The following is a 26,115-nucleotide window of genomic DNA, read 5'->3' as shown; positions in this document are numbered from 1 at the left end:
AAATTGATGAGTTGGTGCTTATCCTGGTCTTTTCTAACATAATAGAAAGGTGGTTTGGGGGGTTTGGTTTTGGTACTGGCAATTAAACCCAGGGCATTCTACCTCCAGGCTACATGCCCAACCCTTTTTATTTTTTATGTGGAAACACACCCACACTAAATTGCTGAGGCTAGTCTTGAACCTATGATCTTCCTGTCTCAGCCTCTCAAGTACTTGGATTACAGGTATAAACCACCACACTTGACTAGAAACGTTGTTTTTTATTTTTTATTTTTGTTTGCTTATTTGTTTTTGTGGTACTGGGGATGGAACCTAGGATGGAAACCCCTAGCCTGATTTTTTTGCAACTCAGTGAGTCTCTGTTTCAAAATAAAGAATAAGATATTGGGCTGGGGTGTAGCTCAGAGGTAGAATGTCCCTGGGTTCAATCCTCAGCACCACAGGGGGGGAAAAAATTAAGAACTTTGAGCCGGGCAGTGTGGCATATACATGTAATCCCAGTACTTGGGAGGCTGAGATAGGAATAGTGCAGGTTCAGGCCAGTCTTAGCAACTAAGTGAGGCCGTTTCAGAATAAAGAATAAAATATGGCTGGGGGTACAGCTTGGAGCTAGAATGCTTCTGAGTTTAATCCACATTATCAAAAAACATAATAAAAATATATACATACATACATAAATAAAAGCCTTGGGGTGTTGCTCGTAGGTAGAATGTCCCTGGGTTCAATCCTCAGTAGCGCACACACACACACACAAAGAACTTTTGGTGGCACATACTTGTAATCCCAGTACTTGAGAGGCTGTGATAAGAGGATTGCAGGTTCATGACCGGCCTCAGCAACCTTGTGAGGCCCTCCACAACTTAGTGAGACCCTGTTTCAAAATAAAACATAAAAGTAGGGCTGGAGCTGGGAATGGTGGCGCATGTTTGTAATCCCAGCATTTGGGAGGCTATGATAAGAGGATCTGGCTGTAGCTCGACCAAAAATCCACTTCCTATATTAGCCATTCTTTACGTTTGATTATGTATAGTTAATCTTTAACATAAATCTAAGGATCAGGCAAGGGCATGGTGGCGCATGCTTGTAATCCCAGCACTTGGGAGGCTGAGACAGGAGGATCGTACGGGTTCAAAGCCAGCCTCAGCTACTTGGTGAGGCTCTCAGCAGGTTAGTGAGACCCTGTTTCCAAATAAAGTATAAAATAGGTCTTAGAGTACAGCCTGGAGGTAGAAAAGCCCCTGGGTTCTACCCCCAGTACATAAATAAATAAATAAATAAATAAATAAATAAATAAATAAGTAAGTAAATAAATAAGTAAATCTACGGATCAGTATAATATTCTAAGAATTTTTTTTCTAGGACATTTTGGTTTGTTTATTTGTTTTATTACTGGGGATGGAACTCAGGCATTCTACCTCCAATCTATACCCCTAGGCCAGTTTTATATTTTATTTGGAAACGAGGTCTCGCTAGATTGCTGAGAGCCTCAGTAAGTTGCTGAGGCTGGCTTTGTACTTGTGGTCCTTCCATCTCAGCCTCCCAAGTACTAGGATTACAAGCATGTGCCGCCACTCCTGGCTTCTAGGACATTTTGAATACTTATATTTCTACATACTGATTTACGTTAAAAATGAATTTACTAATTAGTTATCTTGTTGACAACATTTAACTAAATTAAAACTCCTAGTTAAGGGAAAATTTCAAAGCAACTGCCTAGTTCTTTGTGAGGGTTTTTTTTTTCTTCTGTGTTTATGTGTATGTGTGTCTGTGTTTTTTACTAGAGATTAATCACAGAGGCATTCTACTTTTGAGATACACCCCCAGTCCAACTTTAGTTTTTATTTTGAAGAACAGAGCATTGAGCTGGACATGGCGGCACACACTTGTAATCGCGGCATTTGAGAGACTGAGACATGTTCATGGACAGCCTCAGCTACTTAGTGAGGTCCTTTGCAACTCAGTGAGACCCTGTTTCAAAATAAAGGCTAGAAAATAGGACTGGGGGGTGTGATTCAGAGGTTTAATGCCCCTGAGTTCCATCCCCAGTACCACAGAAAGAGAGGAAGGAAGGAGAAAAGGAAAACAGAGTCATGCTAAGTTGCTGAGTCTGGTCTCAAACCTGCAATCCTGGCCAGGCATCGTGGTAGCACATGCCTATACCCCTGTACTTTGGAGGCTGACACAGGAGGTTTGCAGGTTCAAGGACAGCCACGTCAAGTACTGCATCAACCTAACAAGACCCTGTTTCCAAATGAGAAGTAAAATCAGGCTGGGGTGTAGCTCAAAGGTGGAATGCCTCTGGGTTCAATCTCCAGTACCACACACACACACACACGCACACACACGTGCACACACACACACACACACACACACACAACTACAATCCTCCTGTCTCAGCTCCACAAGTCCTGCGATTGCAGGAGGGCACCACTACACCTGACTTAATTCTTTTAATTCTAATCTTTTGGGCTGTATGTATGGATGTAGCTCAGTGGCAAAGCGCTTGCCTGGCAAGTGCACGGCCCAAAAAAAAAAAAAAAAAGACTCCCTTTAATTCTAATCTTTCTTTTTTTTTTTTTTTTGGCGGGTCTGAGGGTGAAACCCAGGGGCATTTGACCTCCGAGCTACATCCCCTGCCCTATTTTTTATTTTTATTATTTTATTTATTTATTTATTTATTTTACTCTTTATTTTGAAACCGCGTCTCACTAAGTTGCAGAGAGCCTCACTAAGCAGCTGAGGCTGTCCACGAACCGCGATCCTCTGGTCTCCGCCTCCCGAATGCTGGGATTACAAGCGTGCACCACCACCCCCAGCTAATTCTAATCTTTCTTTCAATTTAGCACTTGTAAAAAGAATAAATAACATGCATATTTAATATTAAATTCATTGATTATGCTTTTCTGGGATGATCCATTGTAGAATGAGATATTCAACACGTTAACAAATTCTAGTTTTTATCTGTTCTGATCTGATTTGCATATGTTGTATACTTAAAATTTGCTTACATTTCAACATGAATTGTAGCCTGAGAATTAAGGAAAAAATTATAATTCATAGCTACAAGGGTAACATGAGAAAGCATAAAAATATGGCAGATGTAATGCTATACATACTTACATCAGAGTTGTAAGAAATGAAATACATAAAGCATTGGAATTTAGAGGAGAAAAACAAAAAGGAGTTATTGAATCCAAGTATTACTAACAAAAGAATGCGTAAATTCTAATTTAGTCATGGCATTGTTTTAAAAGAGCATATGTGATGAATATTTGTTAAATGACAAGACTTTTCTTTCATAGTTGAAAAACGAAATTATATCAGTTAATTGGCTTATAAATGGTTCGGCCAACAGCTACAAGGGCATAGTACTTCTGTGGGGAAAAAATGGATGAAGCGTTCAAAAACGGCTTGTGGTTTCTTTGCACTTTTACACGAAATTGTCTTTTAGCATTCTTAAAATGTGGGAATATTTGGAAAATATATCTATTATGAATCACTTCTTTATCTGGGACTAAGTATTCAAAACATCTGAATCTATGTGTTCTCATACCTCAAGACTTGATTTTCTTTCTAAAATGTCACCTGGCCCCACAGTCTTGAGCTCTCTGAAAGTAGAATGCAGGTAATGAAATTTTTAATGTTGAGAATATAAACATTCATCCACCTAAAAATGAATTTGTGAATTTACTAAAGTGCCTGCTAAAGATGTGAGCACTTGTGTTTTAGGCTGAAGAATTGAGGACCGTAGTTACTACTAAAATAATCTCAAGGCTTATTACCATACCATAGAAAATAGCCACCAGCTAGGTGTGGTATTGTATCCTTGTAAACCCAGTACTTGGGAGGCTGAGACGGGAGGATCACAGGTTCAAAGCCGGCCTCCGTAATTTAGTGAAGCCCTCAAGAATTTAGTGAGACACTGTCTCATAGTTAAAAAAAAATAAATTTAAAAATAGATCTGGAGGTATAGCTCAGACATAGAATGTCCCTGGGTTCAATCCCCAGTACCACAAAAAAAGAAAAAGAAAAACAGCCACCACATGAGCAAGAATTTACCGAAGGGGATTAAATTATTACAAATCTATGGTCTTTATCGACTTCTCATGTGATAAAAAAAAAATATGTCTAGTCATTAACCATTTGAAATATAAGCAGAAGGACAGCTTGGTTTGCTGTGAGCACGTTTAACAACAAACAGATAAATATTATCTCCAGGTTAGAACACAATAGATACCTTGCTCAGCGTTCTGAACATCCTTCTGGCCAGCGAACCCAGACCTTGTTTTACTGGGCAAGCAGGGCTCAGAGCAGAACACCACATTCCAGGAGTGGGTAAAACTAAGTTGTTCTTATTTGTGAATTATATATATTTATATATGGATTTATATATTTATGGATTATATATGTCCATGGACTTATATTTATGGATTTTATTTTTTTCTCTCTCCTGATAGATTCCAAATCCTCTGTTTGATCTGGCTGGAATAACATGTGGACACTTTCTCGTACCTTTTTGGACCTTCTTTGGTGCAACCCTGATTGGAAAAGCAATAATTAAAATGCATATCCAGGTAATTATACCACCAATTCTACCTAATGATGATAAACCCATTACAGACAGTAAAGATAGGCTCATTCCTAAGGGAAATATGTTGCTGTTTCTGCTTCCTTTGATTGGTCGCTTGCTTAGATAATAAAAGCATGCATATATAATTTGGAGGTTAGTGAATCCCTTGTTTCCTTCCTTCCTTCCTTCCTTCCTTCCTTCCTTCGTGTGTGTGTGTGTGTGTGTGTGTGTGTGTGTGTGTGTGTGTGTGGCTGAGAATTGAACCCAGGGGCATTTTACCTCTGAGCTTCACCCCAGTCCTATTTTCTTGATTTTGAAACAAGGTCTTACTAAATTGCAGAGGGCCTCATTTAGTTGCTGAGGCTGACCACAAACCTGCAATCCTCCTTTCTTAGCTTCCCAAGTCCGGGATTACAGGCATGCGCAGCACACCTGGCTGTGAGTCTTTTTTCTTTTTTCTCCTTCTCCTTTCATCCTCTTTTTTCCTTCTTTCCTTGCTTTTTTCACTTTATTTTTTGCTCTATGAAACTGTTTATCCAAGACTTTCATCAATCTAAGGTAGTGTTACTGTGTAGGGAAATTTTCATACAGAGTCAGTAAACGCAATTTCTTTACTGACCACAACCTGAGAATATCACCTTTCTCTCATTCTCATATTCTTTCACACACTCAATGTAGAACTTCCTCTCATGTCACTGATATCCTTTACCGAAACCAGACAGATGTGAGTGTGGGAGAGAGTGGGGAAGAAAGGTCCTCCATGAAGCAAGAGACCGTGGCTTGTGGTTAGAGAAGTGAGAGTGTGCTAGGCCCGAGCCATTCTGAGTGACATCTCTAGGGAAGGGTGCACACAAATGGAAGAGAGAGAAGAGGCTAAAACCTGAGTGAGGGAGACATGGATATGTGGTTTTAGAACTGTAATGTGAATTTTTTTCCTTCTAAGGGCAAATCTCCCTAGAATAAACTAAAAATTAACCTGGAAAGAATTTGGTTTTAATCAGTGTGGTTTGCAAGAAAGAAGAATTTATCAAAAAAAAAAAAAAAAAAAGGCACGAACAGTGAAGTAATGTCTCTGCCCTCATATGATTCCATAATAATTGAAAATATGTCTCTCCAGCTGGCGATAGAGCGTTTGCTGAACACGTGTGAGGCCCCAAGTTCAATCCCCAACACCAAAAAAAAGGAAAGAAAATATCTACCCACAGTGATTCTTCCTGATACCTCCCCGATTTGGGTTCTTGAAGAGACAAATGAAATAGGAAAACCTTAGCTGCTTCTGCCCCTCATTTCTAATCTTAGGTTCCGACATTGGGGAAGACTTTATTGAGTCTGTTGTCTACTCTTTTTGCCATAATAATCACTCAGAATTTCAAGAATAAAGACTATATTTTCAGGAATCATTTCTAAAGTCTGTTACTAGAAAAGTTTTCTTGAATGTGTAGAACACTGAGAAGTTTTTTTTTGTTTTGTTTTTTTGTTTTTGGGGGTTTTTTGGCCTTACTGGGATGGAACCCAGGGACATTCTACCTACCTCAGAGCTACACCCCAGCTCTATTTTTTTATTCTTTATTTTGAAACAAAGTCTCACTGAGTTGCAAAGGGCCTCACTAAGTAGCTGAAGCTAGCCACAAAACGTCATCCTCCTGTCTCAGCTTTCCGAATGCTGGGATTACAAGCATGTGCCATCATGTCGGCTACTAAAAATATTTTTTTCAAAGCCAGACATTGTAATCCCAGCATTGAGAGGCTGAGACAGAAGGATTGTGCAGGTTGGAACCCAGCCTTAGCTACTTAGTGAGGCCCTTTGTAACTCAGCAAAACCCTGTTTCAAAATAAAGAATAAAAAATAGGGCTGGGGGTGTCGCTCAGAGGTACAATGCCCCGAGTTCCGTCCCTAGTACAGAAAAAAAAAAATTCAGGGATGTTTTTCCTCCTTCAAGGAATAATTTTCCTCCCAACAGCATTATGTATTTTGCTTAGTGGACACAAGATTTTTAATTTTCCCAGTGCTACTGAAGGAGATTAAAAAAATTTTTTTTGAAGTAGATAAAATTTAAAATACCTGTTGGGCATAGTTGTGCATGTTTGTAATCCCAGTACTTGGGAGACTGAGACAGGAAAATCTCAGGTTTGCAGCCAGCCTCAGCTACTTAGTGAGGCCCTGTTTCAAAATAAAGAATAAAAATAGGCCGGGCCTGGTGGCGCACGCTTGTAATCCCAGCATTCAGGAAGCTGAGAAAGGAGGATCATGGTTCCTGGACAGCCTCAGATACTTAGTGAGGTCCTCTGCAATTTAGACCCTGTTTCAAAATAAAGGATACAAAATAGGGCAGGGGGTGTAGCCCGGAGGTGGAATGCCCCTAGGTTCCATCTCCAGTCTCACCAAAAAAAAAAAAAAAAGAATAAAAATAGGACTAGGCTGTAGGGTATAGTGGCACACGCTTGTAATCCCAGCATTCGGGAGGCTGAGACAGGAGGATCGCAGTTTGCGGACAGCCTCAGCTACTTAGTGAAGCCCTTTGCAAGTCAGTGAGACCCTGTTTCAAAATGAAGAATAAAATATAGGGCTGGGGGTGTAGCTTAAAGGTAGAATGCCCCTGGATTCCATACCCAGTACCCGGGGGCGGGGGTGACTGGGGATGTAACTCAACCCCCAGTATCGTAAAAAATAATTTTTTTGTCATTACTGGGGATGGAACCCAGGGGCATTCTACCTCTGAGGTATACCCCCTGCCCTATTTTTTATTCTTTATTTTGAAACAGGGTCTCACTGAGTTGCAGAGGGCCTCACTAAATAGCTGAGGCTGCCCTCGAACCGCGATCCTCCAGTCTCAGCCTCCCAAATGCTGGGATTAAAAGTGTGCGTCACCATGCCCAGCTTAATTTATTTTAAAATACCAATCAGGAATGTTGGGGTCCACCTGTAATCCTGGTACTTGGGAGACAGCAGACAGAAGGATCACAGGTTCCAGGCTAGCCTCAGCAATTTGACATGACTCTGTTTCTTTTTTCTCTTTCCTTCATTTCTTCTCTCTCTCTCTCTCTCTCTCTCTCTCTCTCTCTCTCTCTCTCTCTCTCTCTCTCTCTCTCTCTCTCTCTCTCTCTCTCTCTCTCTCTCTCTCTCTCTTTGAAACAGAGTCTCTTCAGCCAGTGAGGCTGGCTTTGAATCTGCATGATCCTTCTGTCTCCGCCTCCCAAGCACGGGGATTACAAGCATACACCACCATGCCCAGCTCAGTTCTTATTTTTCTTTCTTTTTTTTTTTTTTTTTTGGTGGTACTGGGGTTCCTGGAAGCCCTTCTACCTCTAGGCTACACTCCTGGACCTATTTTTTATATTTTTGAAACAGGGTCTCTTAAGCCAACACGGCTGGCCTCGATCCTCCTGCCTCTGCCTCCCAAGCGTGGGGATTACAAGCGTGCGCCACCACGCCCGGCCAGTTCTTATTTTTCTAAACAAGGTAAATCACTGAGGCTAGCCTTTAACAAACTGAGATCTTTCTGTCTCAGCCACCCAAATACTGGGATTACAGGTATCCACCACTATGCCCAACTGTGAGACCCCATTTCAAAACATAAAGTAAAGAAGGCTGGGGGTATATCTCAGAGGTAGAATGCCCCTGGGTTCAGTCCTAAGTATCACACACACAAAAAGAAATTTTAAAGTACCATAAAAGTTTTGTGGGGGTTTTCTGTTGTGGTTTGGTTTGGTTTGGTTTGGTTTGGTACTAGGGATTGAACCTAGTGGTATTATACCTCTAAGCTATTCCCCTAGTCTGATTTTATTTTTTTATTTGGAAACAGGGTCTCACTATTTTTCTGAGAGCCTTGCTATATTGCCGAGGCTGGTTTTGAACCTGCAATCCTCCTGTCTCAGCCTCCCAAGTACTGGTATTATAAGTATGCACCACCATGGTCAGCAAGAGTGTTTTAAAATAATAAGAAGCTGGGTATGGTGGCACGCCATAATGGTGGCATACCTGTAATCCTAGTACTTAGGAAACTGAGACAGGAAGAGCTCCAGTTTTCAGACAGCCTCAGCAATTTAGGCCCTCTACAACTTAGTGAGACCCTGTTTCAAAATAAAATAGGGCTGGGGGTGGAGCTCAGAGGTAGAATGCCCCTGGCTTCAATTCTCAGTACTACTACTACTACCACCAATAATAATAATAATAAGCTGAGTAATAAATTATTTTTCAGTGTGTCTGAATTCAGACAATTTTTTCTTTAATCTTTTATTTGGGGGGAGTGCTAGGAATGGAACCCAGGGGCATTCTACCTTTGAGCTACACCCCAGCCCTATTTCTTACTCTTTATTTTGAAACAAGGTCTCAGCAAGTTGCAGAGGACCTCGCTAAGTAGCTGAGGCTAACCACAAACCTGCAATTCTCCTGTTTCAGCCTCCCAATACTGGGATTACAAGTGTGAGCCACCACACCTGATTTTTCTTTAATCTTTTAGTTCTTTCTAAGGGAAGAGTGCTATCAATTAACTTGATTAGTGCTATCAATTAACTTGATTAACCTTTCAAGTCTTTAATACCTAGGGAATAATTATGAATTATTTTGGTTCTTTGTGTAAAAATCTCTCTCTCTAGAAATACATAAATTTTTACGTATTTTGTTTTGTACCTATTGAATGCAGTAACTTTAATTGGTGTGAAATTTATTATATACTAAGTACCTTACCTACAGTGATAGATAATAGCTTACAGACCTTTCATTTCAGAAAGATGCAAAGCTAGGATATTTTTAAATATTCTAAGTAGATTTTTCACGTTACCATTGCGTGCGCGTGCGTGTGTGTTTTACTGGAAATTCTTTTATTTTGAAACAGGATCTAAAAAAAAAAAAAAGTTAAAAAAAAATTGAATCCTGTCAGGTGTGGTGGTGCATACTTGTAATCCCAGAACTTGGAAGGCTGAGACAGGAGGATCACGGGTTTGTGGGCAGCCTCAGCTACTTGGTGAAACCCTGTTTCAAAATAAGAAATAAGCCAGGCATGGTGGCGCACACTTGTAATACCAACTACTTAATGAGGCTTTTTTGCAACTTAGTGAGACCCTGTTTCAAAATAAAGAATAAAAAATAGGACAGACGGTGTGGCTCGGAGGTCGAATGTCCTTGGGTACCATCCAAAAAAAAAAATTAAATAGTGGCCAGGAGTGCTGGTACACACCTGTAATTCCAGTACTTGGGAGGCTAAGACAGGAAGATTGTAGATTTGAGGCCAGCCTCAGCAACTCAGTGAAATCTGTTTCAAAGTCAAAATAAATAAGTAAGATGCTGGGGTGTAACCTGGAGATAGAATACCTTTGGATTCAAGGTTCAATCCCCACTACCTCTTTTAAAAATAAACATAGCGGAATATTGTGGCCTACACTTGTAATTCCTGTACTGGGGAGGCTAAGCTAAGGAGGATTATAGGTTCACAGCCAGCCTCAGCTACTTAGACCATTTGCAATTTAGTGAGACCCTGATCCAAAATAAAGAATAAAAAGTAAACCGGGCGTGGTGGCGCACGCTTGTAATCCCAGTACTTGGGAGGCTGAGACAGGAGCATCGCACAGATTCAGAGCCAGCCTCAGCTACCTAGTGAGGCTCTTAGCAACTTAGTGAGACCCTGTTTCCAAACAAAATATTTAAAAAGTAATTCTGGAAGTATAGTCTAGAGGTAGAAGGCCCCTAGGTTCCATCCCCAGTGCCACACGAAAAATAAATTAATAAATAATAAGAGCTTGAAGGGCCGGGTGTGGTGGTGCACGCTTGTAATCCCTGCGCTTGGGAGGCGGAGACAGGAGGATCTCAGGTTTGTAGCCAGCCTCGCTGGTTCAAGAGACCCTGTTTCCAAATAAAAAAATATAAAAATAGGTCTGGGAGTGTAGCCCAGAGGTAGAAGGGTTTTCAGGAATCCCCAATACCACCAAAAATAAATAAATAAATAAGAGCTTGAAGCCGGGCTGGTGGTGCACACTTGTAATCCCAGTACTTGGGAGGCTGAGACAGGAGGATTGGAGGTTCAAGGCCAACCTCAGCTAATTAGCGAGGTCCTCTGCAATTTAGTAAGAACCTGTTTTTTAAATAAAGAATTAAAAATAGCACTGGAGATGTAACTCTGAAGTAGAATGCCCTTGGGTTCTGTCTCCAGTACCACACAAAAAAGTGATAGTTGTATAAGAAAGTACATAACAGCTGGAATTTGAACCCTTGTCTTTTGGCTTCAAGTCCAGTATCTTTCCAGTGTCCTTTCTTTTGCATCGCCTTCTTAACCCTCAATCGTATGACTAAGTAAGTCAAATGTTCAGTGGCTGCTGTTTATGAGGACCTGTGCCGGGTAACTTGCTTTGGTTACCTCATTATCAGCTGTCAGGGTAATCTGTGTTGTAGGTGATACCCACACTTCACATGGGGTGGAGGTGCTTTAGTGGAAGGTAAAGTACTTGTCTAAGGCCCTGGAATTCAAACAACGCTCTGTGATGTTGATGGTGTATCCCTGTATAGAAGAAACGGAAATCTAAACGCATTTGTGTTTAGAGTTTCTTCACTAGGCCCAGGCCGTGGGATGTTTGCTGTGCTCCACTGTATCAGAAGGACACACTGTGTAAAGGCTGTCACCTGTGCATGCAGATGTAGCTTAGGTAACAAGTGTTTCCCACTCCTTGAAGGAGCAGAATTAGTGAATAACACGAAGCCTTTGCCTTTCCCAAGGGGAGGCGCATCACCACACAGTGCTCCTCCAGCAGCCAGTGCTCCTCCAGCAGCCAGTGCTCCTCCAGCAGCCAGCCTCGCTCCTCCTGTTGCTTTTGTCATTACTTCTTCCTTGGCTGTTTAAAGAGTAGACAACCCTCCTCTAATTTCTTTTCTTTTTGTGGTACTGGGGATTGATCCTCGAGCATTCTACCTCCGAATTATACCCCCAGCCCTTTTTAATTTTTATTTTGAGACAGCCTCTCACTAAGTTGCAGAGAGCCTCACAAAATTGCTGAAGCTGGCCTCGAATCTGCGCTCCTCCTGCCTCAGTCTCCTAAGTAATGGAATTACAAACCTGTGCCACCACGCTGTTAACCTTCCTTGAAAATTTTCAAATCAGCCCATCTGTAATGTTACAATTTTCTCTTCTACTGGACAATTTCAAGTCATAGAAGAATGCCTGTAGAAGAATCCATAGAGAGATTATCCCTGATATGAAGAAGGTTAACATTACTTAACTATATCATTCTGTTCTCTTTTTTTTTTTTTTTTCCCTTTGGTGGTACTGGGGATGGAACCCTTCTAATGCCGGGCTACACTCCCAGACCTATTTTGTATTTTTATTTGGAAACAGAGTCTCTTAAACCAGCGAGGCTGGCTTCGAACCTGCACGATCCTCCTGTCACCGCCTCCCAAGCACGGGGATTACAAGTGTGTGCCACCACGCCCAGCCAACTATATCATTCTTGTACCTTGTAACTTATTTTCCCTGGTTACTGTGTATTTGCCTCTATCTTCTCACTCACCAGCACACCACATACACATACATGGATTTTTTTTTTTTTTTTTTTTTTTTTTGCAGGTCTGGGGATGGAACCCAGGGACATTCGACCTAAAGCTATACCCTCTGTCCTATTTTTTATTACTTTATTTTGAAACAGGGTTTCACTAAGTTGTGGAGGGCCTCACCAAGTAGCTGAGGCAGTCCCCAAACTGCTATCCTCTGGTCTCAGCCTCCCAAATGCTGGGATTACAAGCATGCACCACCCAGCTCATACATGGAATTTATGAGCTCTAGGAACTGGGCTCCTATAATTCCAGTACTTGGAAGGCTGAGACAGGAAGATCCTTGGGTTCAAAGCCAGACTCAGCAATTTAGCAAGGCCCTCAGCAACTTAGTGAGACCCTGTTTCAAAATGGAAAATAAATCATGTGTGGTAGTACACGCTTGTAATTCCAGCATTTGGGATGCTGAGACAGGAGGTTTGTGGTTCTCAGTCAGCCTCAGCTACTTAGTGAGGACCTTTGCAATTCAGTTGAGACCCTGTTTCAAAATAAAGAATAAAAATAGGACTGGGAGTGTAGGTTGGAGGTAGATTATCCTGGGTTCCATCCCCAGTACTGCAAAAGTAAGGCTGTGAGTGTAACTAAGAGGTAGAACACCCTTGTATTAGTCCCCAGTACCACACACACACACAGTTCTAGCCAGATGTGATAGGGCGCACTTGTAACCCAGTACTTGAGAGAGGCTGAGACAGTATCCCCACTCAGACCTTCAGCCTGAAAGACTCTGAGACATATGTTCTTAAATGTCTGACACATTTTATGTTTTTCCCAGCACAGTGAATTTTTAAGCTGTTACATATAAAAAGAAAATCTTGTTTTGTTTTTCAAGCTATGAAATTGTGCAATTATCCGGGCATTGGCTTCTTTTGCATGTGAGGAAATGTTGGTAGGGAAGCTCGCAGTGGTGAAATCACTGAAAGTCAAACCATTAGTTCTGTCAAGTAGTAAAAGATTTATAGGTCCAAATAGCTGGATTTTGGTGTGGACCTCCAATTTGTGAATGCTTTTCTCCCTAAGCTATCTGTAATAATTGTCTTGTTAGCTTTATAACTATATAACTTATATAACACTGCTTTATCCTTCCACCTGAAATAGTGGACTTTAATCTCTCTACTTTCTTCAGATTTATAGTGGGTAGATAAAAAGGCTATTGTTATTTATTTTACTTCCTTCCCCTCCCCTTGGTTACATTGGCTAAAGTAATTATTTAACAAATAATAACAGAACACTAAAGAGTTTGTTACAATGAATTTGGAGAAAATCCACAATTCATATTTAGTCAGAATTATTATCCATCCTTGAAAGCTAAAGTTAAATATCACCTTCTCGAATTCCTAGTTAATCACACAAATGAATATGACCTTTCCATTCTTTTGACTTATATAACAAGTTGTTTTGGGTTCTTTTTACATGGCATTTATAGAGATACAGAACTTGTTTACTTATGTAAGCAAATAAATGTATATGTAATAAATATTTACATTTATGTACTTACCATATTTCTACTGTTTGTTGGAAAAAATAGAAAACTTTTTCAGGGCTTTGAAGAGGTGTCCGTCTCATCCTTGTACTCCCTGGAAACCCTTAACAATACTTTGTTTTTGTTTTTTGTTTGTGTGTGTGGTACTGGGGATGGAAACCAGAGACTTTCTACCTCCGGGCTATACTCCCAGACCTATTTTATATTTTATTTGGAAACAGGGTCTCACTAAGTAGCTGAGGCTGGCTTCGAATCCGTATGATCCTCCTGTCTCAGCCTCCCACACGTGGGGATTACAAGCGTGCGCCACCACGCCTGGTTACTCTTAACAATACTTTATATTATCCATAGTAAGTACTTTTAATTGTTGAATTGAGCCAAGAATATTTGTTATCTGCTAGCCCTAGAAGCATCTTTTCTTGTTTTAGTAAGGTAAAGTATTAGTGTCTTTAATTATTGGAGAGAGTACTTCATTAACACCAAACTGCAAATGCCCCAGGTCTGATGACCCTTTAACCCTAAGCATGGAAGGCCAACTTCATTCAGGATCTGGAAATGGAACTTCCTTAGAACTTCATGTGTATCCGTGTAGTACTGGGGATTGCACCCAGGGGAGTTCCACCTCTGAACTACATCCCCAGCCCCCTTTTATTTCTTATTTTGAAACAGGGTCTTGGGAAGTTATGACACACTGGCACTGAATCTGCAACTCTGTCTCAGCCTCCCACATTCTGGGATTACAGACACACGCTGCACCTGGCTTCGTGGTACTTTTATTAAAACCTCCCATGAAAAATGGACAGTCTTATCAAGATCCTCTGGATTAAATTTAGTCCAGAATCCCTGTTGTTGGGGTAATAAACTTTGATTTCAGGAGTGGATATTGTATTATATAGGAACCCAAGACTCCTGTTTGTGTACAAGATTCTAAGATACATAGAAATGTGAATGTCCAGCCAGGCATGGTGGTGCACGCTTTGATCCCCTGGTGACTGAGACAGGAGAATTGCTACTTAGTGAGGCCCTTCCCAATTCAAAGAGATCCTGTTTTAAAATAAAGAATAAGCCGGGCATGGTGGCGCATGCTTGTAATTCCCGCATTTGGGAGGCTGAGACAGGAGGATCGCAGTTTGCAGACAGCCTCAGCTACTTAGTGAGGCCCTACTGCAACTTAGTGAAACCCTGTTTCAAAATAAAGAATAAAAAATAGGGTAGGGGGTGTAGCTTGGAGGTTGAATCCTCCTGGGTTCCATCCCCAGACCCACAAAAATAATAATAATAAAATAAAGAATAAAAATAGGCCTGGGGGTGTAGCTCAGAGGTAGAATGCCCCTGGGTCAATCCCCAGTATCACAAAAAAGGAAGGAAGGAAGGCAGGGAGGGAGGGAAGGGGAGAAAGAGGGGGGGGGAGAGAAAGAGAGAAAGAAAGAAAAGAGAAAGAAAGGAAGAAAGAAAGAGAGAAAGAAAGAGAGAAAGAAAGAGAGAAAGAAAGAGAGAAAAGTAAATGTCCACTCTTCCCTCCCTGTCTCGGATTTCATGACTCATATTTTCCCTGAGATATAGTCACGTACCCTAGTAAGACCGGAGCTGTGCTTACAGAAAAGTATCTTTAAAATACAAAGTAGGTAGCATTTGAATTAAATGGTATCTTCTGTTTTATTTTTAAAGAAATTATAAAATTGCAATTGGGGCAGAACTTCAACTTTTTAGACTGTTATCAGAATTGTGCATTTATATTGGTCCTTAATGACTAAATATTTATTTTAACATGTTTTCTTTCCAGAAAATCTTTGTAATAATAACATTCAGCAAGCACATAGTGGAGCAGATGGTGACTTTCATTGGGTAAGTAATTCTTTAAGAACTAATATAAATATCCATGTTAGAATAAACGTGATAGAAGACTGAATGGGGATTGAATTTTGAGAGAGCTATTTGTTTATATGGTGGTATTGGGGTCGAACCTGCATCGTCATACATGCTGGGCAAGTGCTCCACCTCTGAGCTATATCTTCAGCCCTCGCTCTTTATTTTTGAGAAGCAAAATCTTTTCCCTGTTAGTTAAATTGAAAATTCCAAAATGCCCTTCTCATTGTATATTAGGGAAGGATGAAGTCCACTGTTTCATTTTAAAACAAAACCTGAGCCAGGCATGGTGGTGCACACTTGTAATCCCAGCGCTTGGGAGGCTAAGACAGGAGAAATGCACAGGTTCGAAGCCAGCCTCAGCTACTTAGTGAGACTCTCAGCAATTTAGTGAGACCCTGTTTCCAAATAACTTATAAAATAGGGCTGGGGGTGTAGCCCGGAGGTAGAAAGCCCCCGTGTTCCACCCTGGAAGTCTCATAATTTGTGATTTAAAAGAAGCTTTTGGATTTGAGTCTGTAGCCCCTCCAAGTACATAGAAATGTACTTTGTATAAAAGACATGTGTGTATCATTACAGTTTTAACAGTGCTTTAGTACAATACTATGTCTTTGGGCCAAAATTGGATGCCAGATACACATTTGTATTTAATTTAAATATAAATGTTATATAAAATTTTAGTATTTCATTAAATCATGCATTATAGGATGGTATATTACTAAAATACATCAGATATGAATCTGTTACTTCACTAAAGAAAAATTAAGCCATTAAAAAAGGCTATCAATTTTTAAATTTTTATTTAGTTTTTAAGAAGTAAATAATACTACTTTCAACATAATTTAAATATAATATCACAAAGCTATAAAGTTCACTTTGACAGACAGGAAAGAGATACCTATTTTGCCTTGTTAATCAAATTAACTTTCATCTGGAATATGAATACTGTCAAATATTGAGATAAAAACAAAAATTGTTGGGATTTTTATTTGTTTTATTTTCTCCTTCTATCTCTCTCTCTCTCTCTCTCTCTCTCTCTCTCTCTCTCTCTCTCTCTCCTTCTCCCTCTCTTTATTTCTCTTTTTCCTGACTATTGAAGCATAGACATTCTACCTCTCAGCTACCCTCCATTCCTTTTTATTTTTATTTTATTTTATCCTTTTACAGTACCAAGAATTGAACTCGGAGGCATTCTACCTCCAAGCTACACCCCCAGCCCTATTTTTTATTTTTTATTTTGAAACAGGGTCTCATTAAGTTGCAGAGGGCCTCACTAAGTAGCTGAGGCTGTCCTCGAACTGCAGTCCTCCTGTCTCAACCTCCAAATGCTGGGATTACAAGCATGTGTCACCACACCTGGCTCTTAATTCTTTATTTTGAAAGAGGATCTCACTAAGTTCCCGAAGAGTCTCACTAAGTTGTTGAGGCTGGCCTTGAACCTGTGATCCTCCTGTCTCAGCCTCCCAAGTACTGGGATTACAGGCGTGCACCACTACACCCAGCTAGGAAATGCTTTTAGGTATAGATATGCAAGAAATAGAGAAAAAATCAAGAAATAGAGCGGGAGTATATATAGCTCTGTGGTAAAGTGCTTATATAACATTCTCAAGGCCATGGATTACATCCCTAAAACCAGAAAATAATTAAATACTCACTGAGCCTGGAATGGAAAATAAGTTAAAGGGAAGGTGTGTGTAGTACTAGGGATGGAACCCAGTGGTCTTCTACCTCTGAGCTATACCTCCAGGCCTATTTTATATTTTATTTGGAAACAGGGTTTCATTAAATTGCTCTGAATCTCACTAAGGTGCTGAGGCTAGCTTCAAATGTGTGATCCTCCTGTCTCAACCTTCCAAGTATTGGGATTACAAACATGTATCACCATGCCCAGCTGTGTGTTGTTTTTTGTGTCTGATTTTTGTGGGGGGGGGGTTTACTAGAGATGGAATCCAGGGGCATTCTACCTCTGAGATACACCCCCAGCCCTATTTTTTATTCTTTTTTACAGGTCTGTCTGGGGATGGAACCCAGGGGCATTTGACCTCCAAGCTACACCTCCTGCCCTATATTTTTATTATTTATTTTGAAATAGGGTCTCACTAAATTGCAGAAGGCCTCACTAAGTAGCTAAGACTGTCTGAGAACCGCGATCCTCAGGTCTCAGCCTCCCAGGTACTGTGCGATGTTGTTTTGATATGATGCCTCGGAAGGCCCTGACCACCAAGGCTCAAGCCATCTTCCTTTCTCAACCTCCAACATAGCTGGTATTATAAACATGCACCACCATTTCTAGCACCTCATACAATTTTTAATCTTATATAATAAATAGATTAGCAATTTATTTCAGAAAAAATACTTAGATTAAATCAGTCTGTCTATTGTTGAATTGAGCTAGAAATACTGCCTCTAACTTCCTGTAGAATTTTCTCTTTTATTAGTTCTCCTCTTCACATTGTTAACGCTCCAAGCAGTATAGTAGATCATCAAAATAAACTAGTAAAGCCTGGCGTGGTGGAACACGCTTGTAATCCCAGCATTCGGGAGGCTGAGACCGGAGGATCATGGTTTGCAGACAGCCTCAGCTACTTAGGCCCTTTGCAACTCAGTGAGACCCTGTTTCAAAATAAAGAATGAAAATGGCAGGCGTGGTGGCGCACGCTTGTAATCCCAGCATTCAGGAGGCTGAGACCAGAGGATCGTGGTTTGCGGACAGCCTCAGCTACTTAGTGAGGCCCTCCGCAACTTAGTGAGACCCGGTTTCAAATTAAAGAATAAAAAAAATAGGGCAGGGGTATAGCTCGGAGGTCAAATGCTCCTGGGTTCCATCCCCAGACCTGCAAAAAAATAAATAAATAAAAATAAAGAATGAAAAATTGGGCAGGGGGTATAGCTCGGAGGTCAAATGCCTCTGGGTTACAACTCCAGACCCGCAAAAATATAAATAAACAAATAAAAAATAAATAAACCAGTAAAATTTGGAATGCAGTCTTATGAACTATATTTAAAACTATGTACCCACACTTAGGCGAGTTATGAATTTCACAGTAAAGAAAAAAAGGAAAAAGGAAAGAAGAAAAAGGTCAGCAACAGTTCAAATTTAAAACAAAATTTAGCCGAGCATGGTGGCGCATGCTTGTATTCCCAGCATTCAGGAGGCTGAGACTGGAGGATCACGGTTCACAGACAGCCTCAGCTACTTAGTGAGGCCCTCCGCAACTCAGTGAGACCCTGTCTCAAAATAAAGAATAAAAAATAGGGCAGGGGATGTAGCTCTGAGGTAGAATCATTCCCAGACCTGCAAAAATAAAAACATGAAAAGTAAGTAAAACAAAATTTAGCCGGGCGTGGTGGTGCACACTTGTAATCCTAGCATTTGGGAGACTGAGACAGGAGAATCGTGGTTCCCGAACAGCCTCAGCTACTACTTAGTGAGGCCCTCTGCAACTCAGTGAGACCCTGTTTCAGAATAAAGGATAAAAATTAGGGCAGGAGGTGTAGCTTGAAGGTAGAATGCCCCTGAGTTTCATCCCCAGTACCGCAAAATAAATGAATTAATTAATTAAACAAAATTGAAATAATAGGCAGGAAAGGATGAAAAACGAGAACCAAGAGCAAGAGCCGCTAGAGAGTGGTCCAGGGGAAAAGCACAGGCTTCCGACAGAGCAAATCTCAGTTTGGATTTGGAGTCTGTCACACGCCCGGCCATTTAGCTTCTCTTTGTTTCTGCTTCTAGTTGCTGTTCTTCCAAATGTGTTTTTTTCAGTAGCATTTTTCCTCCGGTTCAAGAGGCCACTGATAACCTTTGCAACTGCAGTCAGAATTTGAAATGTTCTGTAACCTGGTATTTTACAGTTCATTTGAAATACACTCATATCAGTGGGTTAACATTCCAAAGCTGTGGATTTTTAAAATGCCTTTTGTCTCAAGTTTGATGCTGCCTGTGTTCTCAGAGTCTCATTTTCCTAAGTTTCTCCTGACGGGAGTGAAGGCTGACTGCAGGTGACTGTTTATTGTGGTCTCAGGGAAGATTGAGGCAAAGCCTACCTCTCTTTAAAATACCCCTCCTGTACCATCCCCACACACAAAACCATCTCAATTAAAATACCCCTCCTTACTTTATTCCTTGATCACGAAAATGCCTTTAGCCAGTCTTTCATCAAAGAAATCAAAGAGCATTTAAATAATTATTGAGGAAACTATTTCTTGAATTTAGTTGACTCTTTGTATATAGTATCGTATTGTTTCTGTTTGTTTCTCTGTATGATAGTCATTTTTTGCTTTTACTGATTAGAAAATTGATTCAGAGCTAGGCGTGGTGGCAAATTGATTCAGTAAGCCAGGCAAGGTGGTGCACCCTTGTGATCCCAGTACTTGGGAACCTGAGACAAGATTACGGGATTGTGGGCAGCCACGGCTACTTAGTGAGACCCTTTCAAAATAAAGGATAGTTCCCAGCATTAGGGAGGCTGAGACCTGGAGGATCACAGTTCGAGGACAGCCTCAGCTACTTAGTGAGGCCCTCTGCAACTCAGTGAGACCCAGTTTCAAAATAAAGAATAAAAAATAGGGCAGGGGGTGTAGCTCGGAGGTCAAATGTCCCTGGGTTTGTCCCTGGGTTCCATCTCCAGACCCGCAAAAAAAAGGATAGAGCTGGGTGTGGTGGTGCATGATTGTAATCCCAGCATTTGGGAGACCGGAGGATCGCAGTTCGCAGATAGCCTTAGCTACTTAGTGAGACCCTTCGCAACTTAGTGAGACCCTGTTTCAAACATAAAGAATAAAAAATAGGGCAGAGGGTGTAGCTCGGAGGTCAAATGCCCCTGGGTTCCATCCCCAGACCCGCAAAAAAGAAAACGATTTTTTAAATAAATAAATAAAGGTTTATAGATCAGAGGTAGAATGCCCCTGGGTTCAATCTCCAGTACCACAAAAGAAAAAGAAAAAAAAAAAATGGTTCAAAGAAGCCAGTCATGGTGGCACACACTTGTATTCCCAGTACTTAGAAGACTGAGACAGGAGGATCACAGATTCATGGCCAGCTTTAGCAACTTAGTGAGGTCCTCCACAACTTAGTGAAACCCTGTTCCAAAATAAAAAATAAGAGCCAGGCGTGGTGGCGCATGCTTGTAATCCCAGCACTTGGGAGGCTGAGACAGGAGGATCACACAGGTTCAAAGCCAGCCTCAGCTACTTAGTAAGGCTCTCAGCAATTTAGTGAGACCCTGTTTCCAAATAAAATATAAGTCTGGGAGTGTAGCCCGGAGGTGGAAAGCCTCTGGGTTCCACCCCCAGTACCACCAAAATATAAAAATAAAATAAATAAAAAACAAGCCAGGCGTGGAGGTGCATGCTCGTAATCCCAGCATTTGGGAGGCTGAGACAGGAGGATCATGGTTCCCAAACAGTCTCAGCTACTACTTAGTGAGGCCCTTTGCCACTCAGTGAGACCCTGTTTCAAAATAAAGAATACAAAATAGGGATGGGGGTGTAGCTTGGAGGTAGAATGCCCCTGGGTTCCATCCCCAGACCCACACACACATAAAAAACTCAAAATAAAAAATAAAATAGGGCTAGGAGTGTAGCTCAGAGGTGGAATGCCCCTGGGTTTCATCCAAGAAAGGAAAGAATAAGGGAGGAAAAGAAGGGAGGAGGGAGGGGGAAGTTGGTGCAGAGGTTATAATGTATACTTTATTATTTCAATTTTAGTAAACGTAAAGCCCCCCTCCAGTACTGAGGATTGAATTCAAATGTTTTCTACCAGTGAGCTCCATTCCCAGCCCTGTTTGTTTGTTTGTTTGTGGTTTTTGGGCTTGAACCCAGGAGGGTTCTACCTCTGAGCTAAAGCCCTAGCAAATTATTTTTTTATGCTGAAACAGGGTCTTCCTAAGTTGTCAAGGCTGATCTCAAACCTGTGATCCTTCTTTCTCTGCCTCCCAAGTAATGGGATATAAACTTGTACCACCATGCCTGGCTTATTTTTTATTTTGAGACAGGGTCTTACTAAGTTGCCCAAGCTGTCCGTGAATTTGTGATCTTCCTTCCTCAACCTCTGAGTCCCTGGTATTACAAGCATGCTCCACGACACCTGACCTTTATCTTTTGAGACCTTTCACTTGGTATATCATTTTGCTAATGCTGTGTTGTTAAAAATTATTCATTTTGGCTGCTGAATATTTTTCCACTGGGTAATTATTCATCCCCTCTCCCGGTGGTGGGTATCACATTATTTTCCTTTTTCTGTGATTATCAACAGTGCTCCTATGGGCATTTCTTAGTATGGTATAGATGAGGATTTAGGAAAGAGCCTAAGAGAAAATGGTGGTGGGGGCCATTCAGAAGAGGAAAGGTGAATAGAAACAGGCATTGCATAAGCACGACACCCCATCTCATAGTTCTGCCTAAGGCCCAGTTGGGGCAGACTCACATGGCAGGGGTGTGTCACCTGCTGGGCTGCTGCTATTCTTTCCCCCAGGTAGTGTGGGAAGAGTTATTGTTGACATCTCTGGTGATCAAGTGTAGTATTAATTTTGCAGAAGTCTGGATGCCGTGCTTCTGGTCAATGTCAGTAATGGAGTGGCCTAGCTGAGTAGGATTCCGCAAGTACACCTTTGACATAGGTCCCAGAGCGAATATAGGCTCTTTCCCCAAAAACTTAAATAGTTTTCATCCCCCAGTCAGAAATCGGAAAGTGGCTGCCAGTGTCATGAGGCTTAAGGGAAGGTATCTTTATTATCTCTTTATAAATCAGAGTATTGGTTTATTTATACATATAAATCTAAACAGACATAATAAGTTACATATTCTGAGAGAGGTTAGACTGTAGATAATAGCTTTCTAGTTTATGCCATGTTTAGCAGATAGATAGGGAAAAGGTTCCAATAGAAAAAGATTAAGCCGACGCTTGTAATCCCAGCATTCAGGAGGCTGAGACTGGAGGATCGCGGTTCGCAGGCAGCCTCAGCAACTTAGTGAGGCCCTCTGCAACTCAGTGAGACCGGCTTTCAAAATAATAAAAAATAGGTCAGGGGCTGTAGCTCAGAGGTCAAATGCCCCTGGGTTTCATCCCCAGACACACACAGAAAAAAAAAAAAAAAAGATTGAACATGTGATATATTTCACTCGTGGAATAAACCAAGGGGTAGAACCAAAGAACCAGGGAACTTCAGAGCTTGACAGGCATTATTACATTTGTTGTTTTCTTCTTTTCTTAAATTGTGATTCAAATCTAATTTGTATTTAAACTTAGACTCTCTCCATTGAGAGGGACCTGCACGTATTTTTTTAAAGAACATAACCAAATCTAACTTTAAAAATCATAATTAAAATGACATGTTCCGGTACTCTCACCAAATACAGGATGAGAATTCCCAGAAAATATCATTAAGCATATGACTCGCAACAAACCATATGCAGAACATTGGCTCGTTGTCAGGCTGCCAGGGTGTTATTGGAAGACAAAGTCCCCAGTTTTACCACACGAGAAGTTTCCATAACTCAATCATTGAACTTGAGGGCTGGGGGATGGGGTTGGCTGGAACAGGGACTTTTTACAGATACAGAATGTTCCATGCTCTTCTTTGCTGTCTCTATTTCTGAGCTAACTTGATGTTTGACCTCAGAGTCTGGCTTGCCTATGGCAAGAGAGATCATTTTAACTAATGAGTAATTAAGTGCTCAAATTTGAATGTTGTTTCTTGTTCCCCACTCTGTGGAAAGTGGTCAGAATAAGATATGCGAGCCTAGACTTTTTTTTTTTTTTTTTTTTTTTTTTTGCAGTACTGGGAATAGAACCCAGGGGCATTTTCCCTCTGAACTACACCCCCAACCCTATTTTCTATTCTTTTTTTTTTTTTTTTGGTGGTACTGGAGGGGTGGAACCCAGGGGCTTTCTACCTCCAGGCTATTCTCCCAGACCTGTTTTATATTTTATTTGGAAACAGGGTCTCACTAAGTTGCTGAGAGCCTCACTTAAGTAGCTGAGGCTGACTTCAAACCTGTGTGCCATCATGCCTGGCTCTTGGTCATTTATACATCCTTCTCTTTTGACACTTAGGCCTTCCACGTTTGTTTGTTTGTTTGTTTGTTTGTTTGTTGTTTGTTTGTACAGTACTAGGGAAGGAACCCTGGGCATTGTACTTCTGAGATATACCCCCAGCCCTTTTTTTTTTTTTTTTGGTGCTAGGGATGGAACCCAGAGGCTTTCTACATTTGGGCTATACTCCCAGACCTATCTATTTTGTATTTTATTTGGAAACAGGGTCTCACTAAGTTGCTGAGAGCCTCACTCAGTAGCCGAGACTGGCTCAAACCTGCATGATCCTCCTGTCTCAGCCTCCCAAGTACTGGGATTATAAACATGCGGCACCATGCCCGGCCCCAGCCCTATTTTTTAGTCTTTGAAACAGGGTCTCACTGAGTGGGGAAGGGCTGCGCTAAGTAGCTGAGGCTGTTCAAGAACCACAATCCTCCGGTCTCAATCCTGAATGCTGGTATTAAAAGTATGCACCAGGCCAGGCATGGTGGTGCATGCTTGTAATCCCCACACTTGGGAAGCTGAGACAGGAAGACCACACAGGTTCAAAGCACAAAATAATTTAAAAAAAAAAAAAGCATGCACCACCACGCCCGGCCTCTTTCCACATTTTTATCATAGATCTTGGGAGGCAGCGTAGATATTAGACAAGAGAGAAGTGGACATTGTATTAGGGAGTGACTTCTGACCATAATAAGAGCATTTCAGTAGAACAATGAAAACTAACAGTCAGATGGAATTGTGGAGCAAAGGAAAGACTAGCCAAGGTCATTATTGACACATTTTAATTGTTCTATAAATATTTCTTGACTAAATGAGTCCATTCATTCATTAACAAGAGGAAGCTCCATGTTTTTTAGGCTGAAGTAAAGACTAGCAAAAAGCTAGAGATAAAAAATGAAAATGAGAGCTGGGCTTGGTGGTGCACACTTGTAATCTCAGCATTTGGGAGGCTAAGACAGGAGGATCCAGGTTCATGGACAGCCCCAGCTACTTAGGCCCTTTGCAACTCGGTAAGACCCTTTTCAAAATAAAGAATAAAAAATAAGGCTGGGGTGTAGCTCAGAAGTAGAATGCCCCTGGGTGCCATCCCCAGTACCTTAAAAAAAAAGAAATGAAGTGTTTTTTAAAAAAATGGCTATGTCTGGGCATGGTGGCGCACGCTTGTAATCTCCGCACTTGGGAGGCGGAGACAGGAGGATAGCGCAGGTTCGAAGCCAGCCTCACTGGCTTAAGAGACCATGTTTCCAAATAAAATATTAAAAAATAGGTGTCTGGAAGTGTAGCCTGGAGATAAAAGGGTTCCCAGGAACCCTAGTACCACCAAAAAAATAAAAAATTTAAAAAATGGCTATAGCCGGGCATGGTGGTGCATACTTACTATCCCAGTACTTGGAGGCTGAAACAGGAAGATCATAGATTCAAAGCCAGCCTCCACAATTCAGTGAGGCCCTCCGCAACTTAGTGAGACCCTGTTTCAAAATGAATAAAATAGGCTGTGAGTATAGTTTAGAGGTAGAATGCATCCGGCTTCCATGCCCAATACCACAAAATAAAAATAAAAAAGGCTATGGAACGCAAACTGACATTTAGTAAGCACCACTATGACAGATGCTTTACATAAATTTTTATTTAATATGTATAACAAAACCTGTGAGGAACTATTCCTGGGTAGATGGAACAAGTTAATTTCATATAGAAAATAAAAGATAAATGGAGATACCAAAACAAACAAAACCCCTGGTGGGTTGATTACCCTCTTTAATCCGTTTTTTCTTGAAAACCTTCCAAGATGTTCTGAAGCAGAGTGGGACACTGAGGCCACAGGCTGTCCATCTGCCAGCCTTGGAAGTGAGGATTTGAGCGGAAGCTCCAGCCTCAAACAGCTGCTGTGTGACCCCGACAGCCGCGGCCACCCACCCACCGGGGCCCAGCATGGCTCCTTACTAGCTGGTGCTGTTGGCAAGAAGCCTACTGGTTTCTGTACTGTTAAATATAGTCATTCGTTCTCTCTCTACCCCAAGCCCCAAGCACTCTTCTAGTGGGCAAAAAGACATTTCTTGGTCGTCTACGTGCATGTAATGATTGTGTGCGTCACCAGCTTTGGAGTGATGAGATTATTCTTAGTGACATTGAATTCCAATCCTTACTGCCACTCTTCTTTTCACCCGTGCATGCGCTTGCTGTCATCTCAAGGCCAGTGAGCTGCCCTGCCTTGCACCCTAAATTTAAAATTCTGCAAACTGTCCTTTGTTCTTGACCTTAGGGCCTATGGATTCCTATCTCCCTATCTCTGACTTTTCTTTTGTATTTTTGTTTTTGTTTTTGTTTTGTGGGGGGGGGGGTGCTGGGGGTGGAAGCCAGAGGCTTTCAACCTCCATGCTATACTCCCAGACCTATTTTATATTTTATTTGGAAACAGGGTCTCAATAAGTAGCTGAGGCTGGCTTCAAACCTGTGTAAGTGTGCACCACCATGCCCGGCTATCTCTGATTTTTCATCTTAGAACTCTGTGATCATCAAGCCAGCCATAGACCTATCATAAAATACTGCCACCAGGCCTGTCATGTTCCTCCTCCTCCTTCTTCTCCTTCTCCTTCTCCTGATTGAACCCAGGTATGTGTCTACTACCG

General features: G+C 41.3%; 1 protein-coding gene across 3 annotated transcripts in view; it reads left to right on the top strand.

Moving 5' to 3' along the window:
- VMP1 (vacuole membrane protein 1) overlaps nt 1-26,115 on the top strand; it is a gene marked incomplete at both ends in the record, with an annotated part of 124,371 nt that overhangs the window by 84,011 nt on the left and 14,245 nt on the right. For all 3 annotated transcript variants that reach the window (XM_080713406.1, XM_080713404.1, XM_080713405.1), the window contains 2 exons: nt 4,458-4,574; nt 15,368-15,429. In XM_080713406.1, coding sequence (XP_080569532.1) covers nt 4,458-4,574; nt 15,368-15,429 — 179 coding nt within the window. The remainder of the gene's footprint in view (nt 1-4,457; nt 4,575-15,367; nt 15,430-26,115) is intronic.

Source organism: Muscardinus avellanarius (genome assembly GCF_963383645.1).
Source record: "Muscardinus avellanarius genome assembly, chromosome: 16".
NCBI classification, from domain to species: domain Eukaryota; kingdom Metazoa; phylum Chordata; class Mammalia; order Rodentia; family Gliridae; genus Muscardinus; species Muscardinus avellanarius.
The sequence above is the reverse complement of the archived record's forward strand: the minus strand, read 5'-3'. Positions and strand labels throughout refer to the sequence as shown.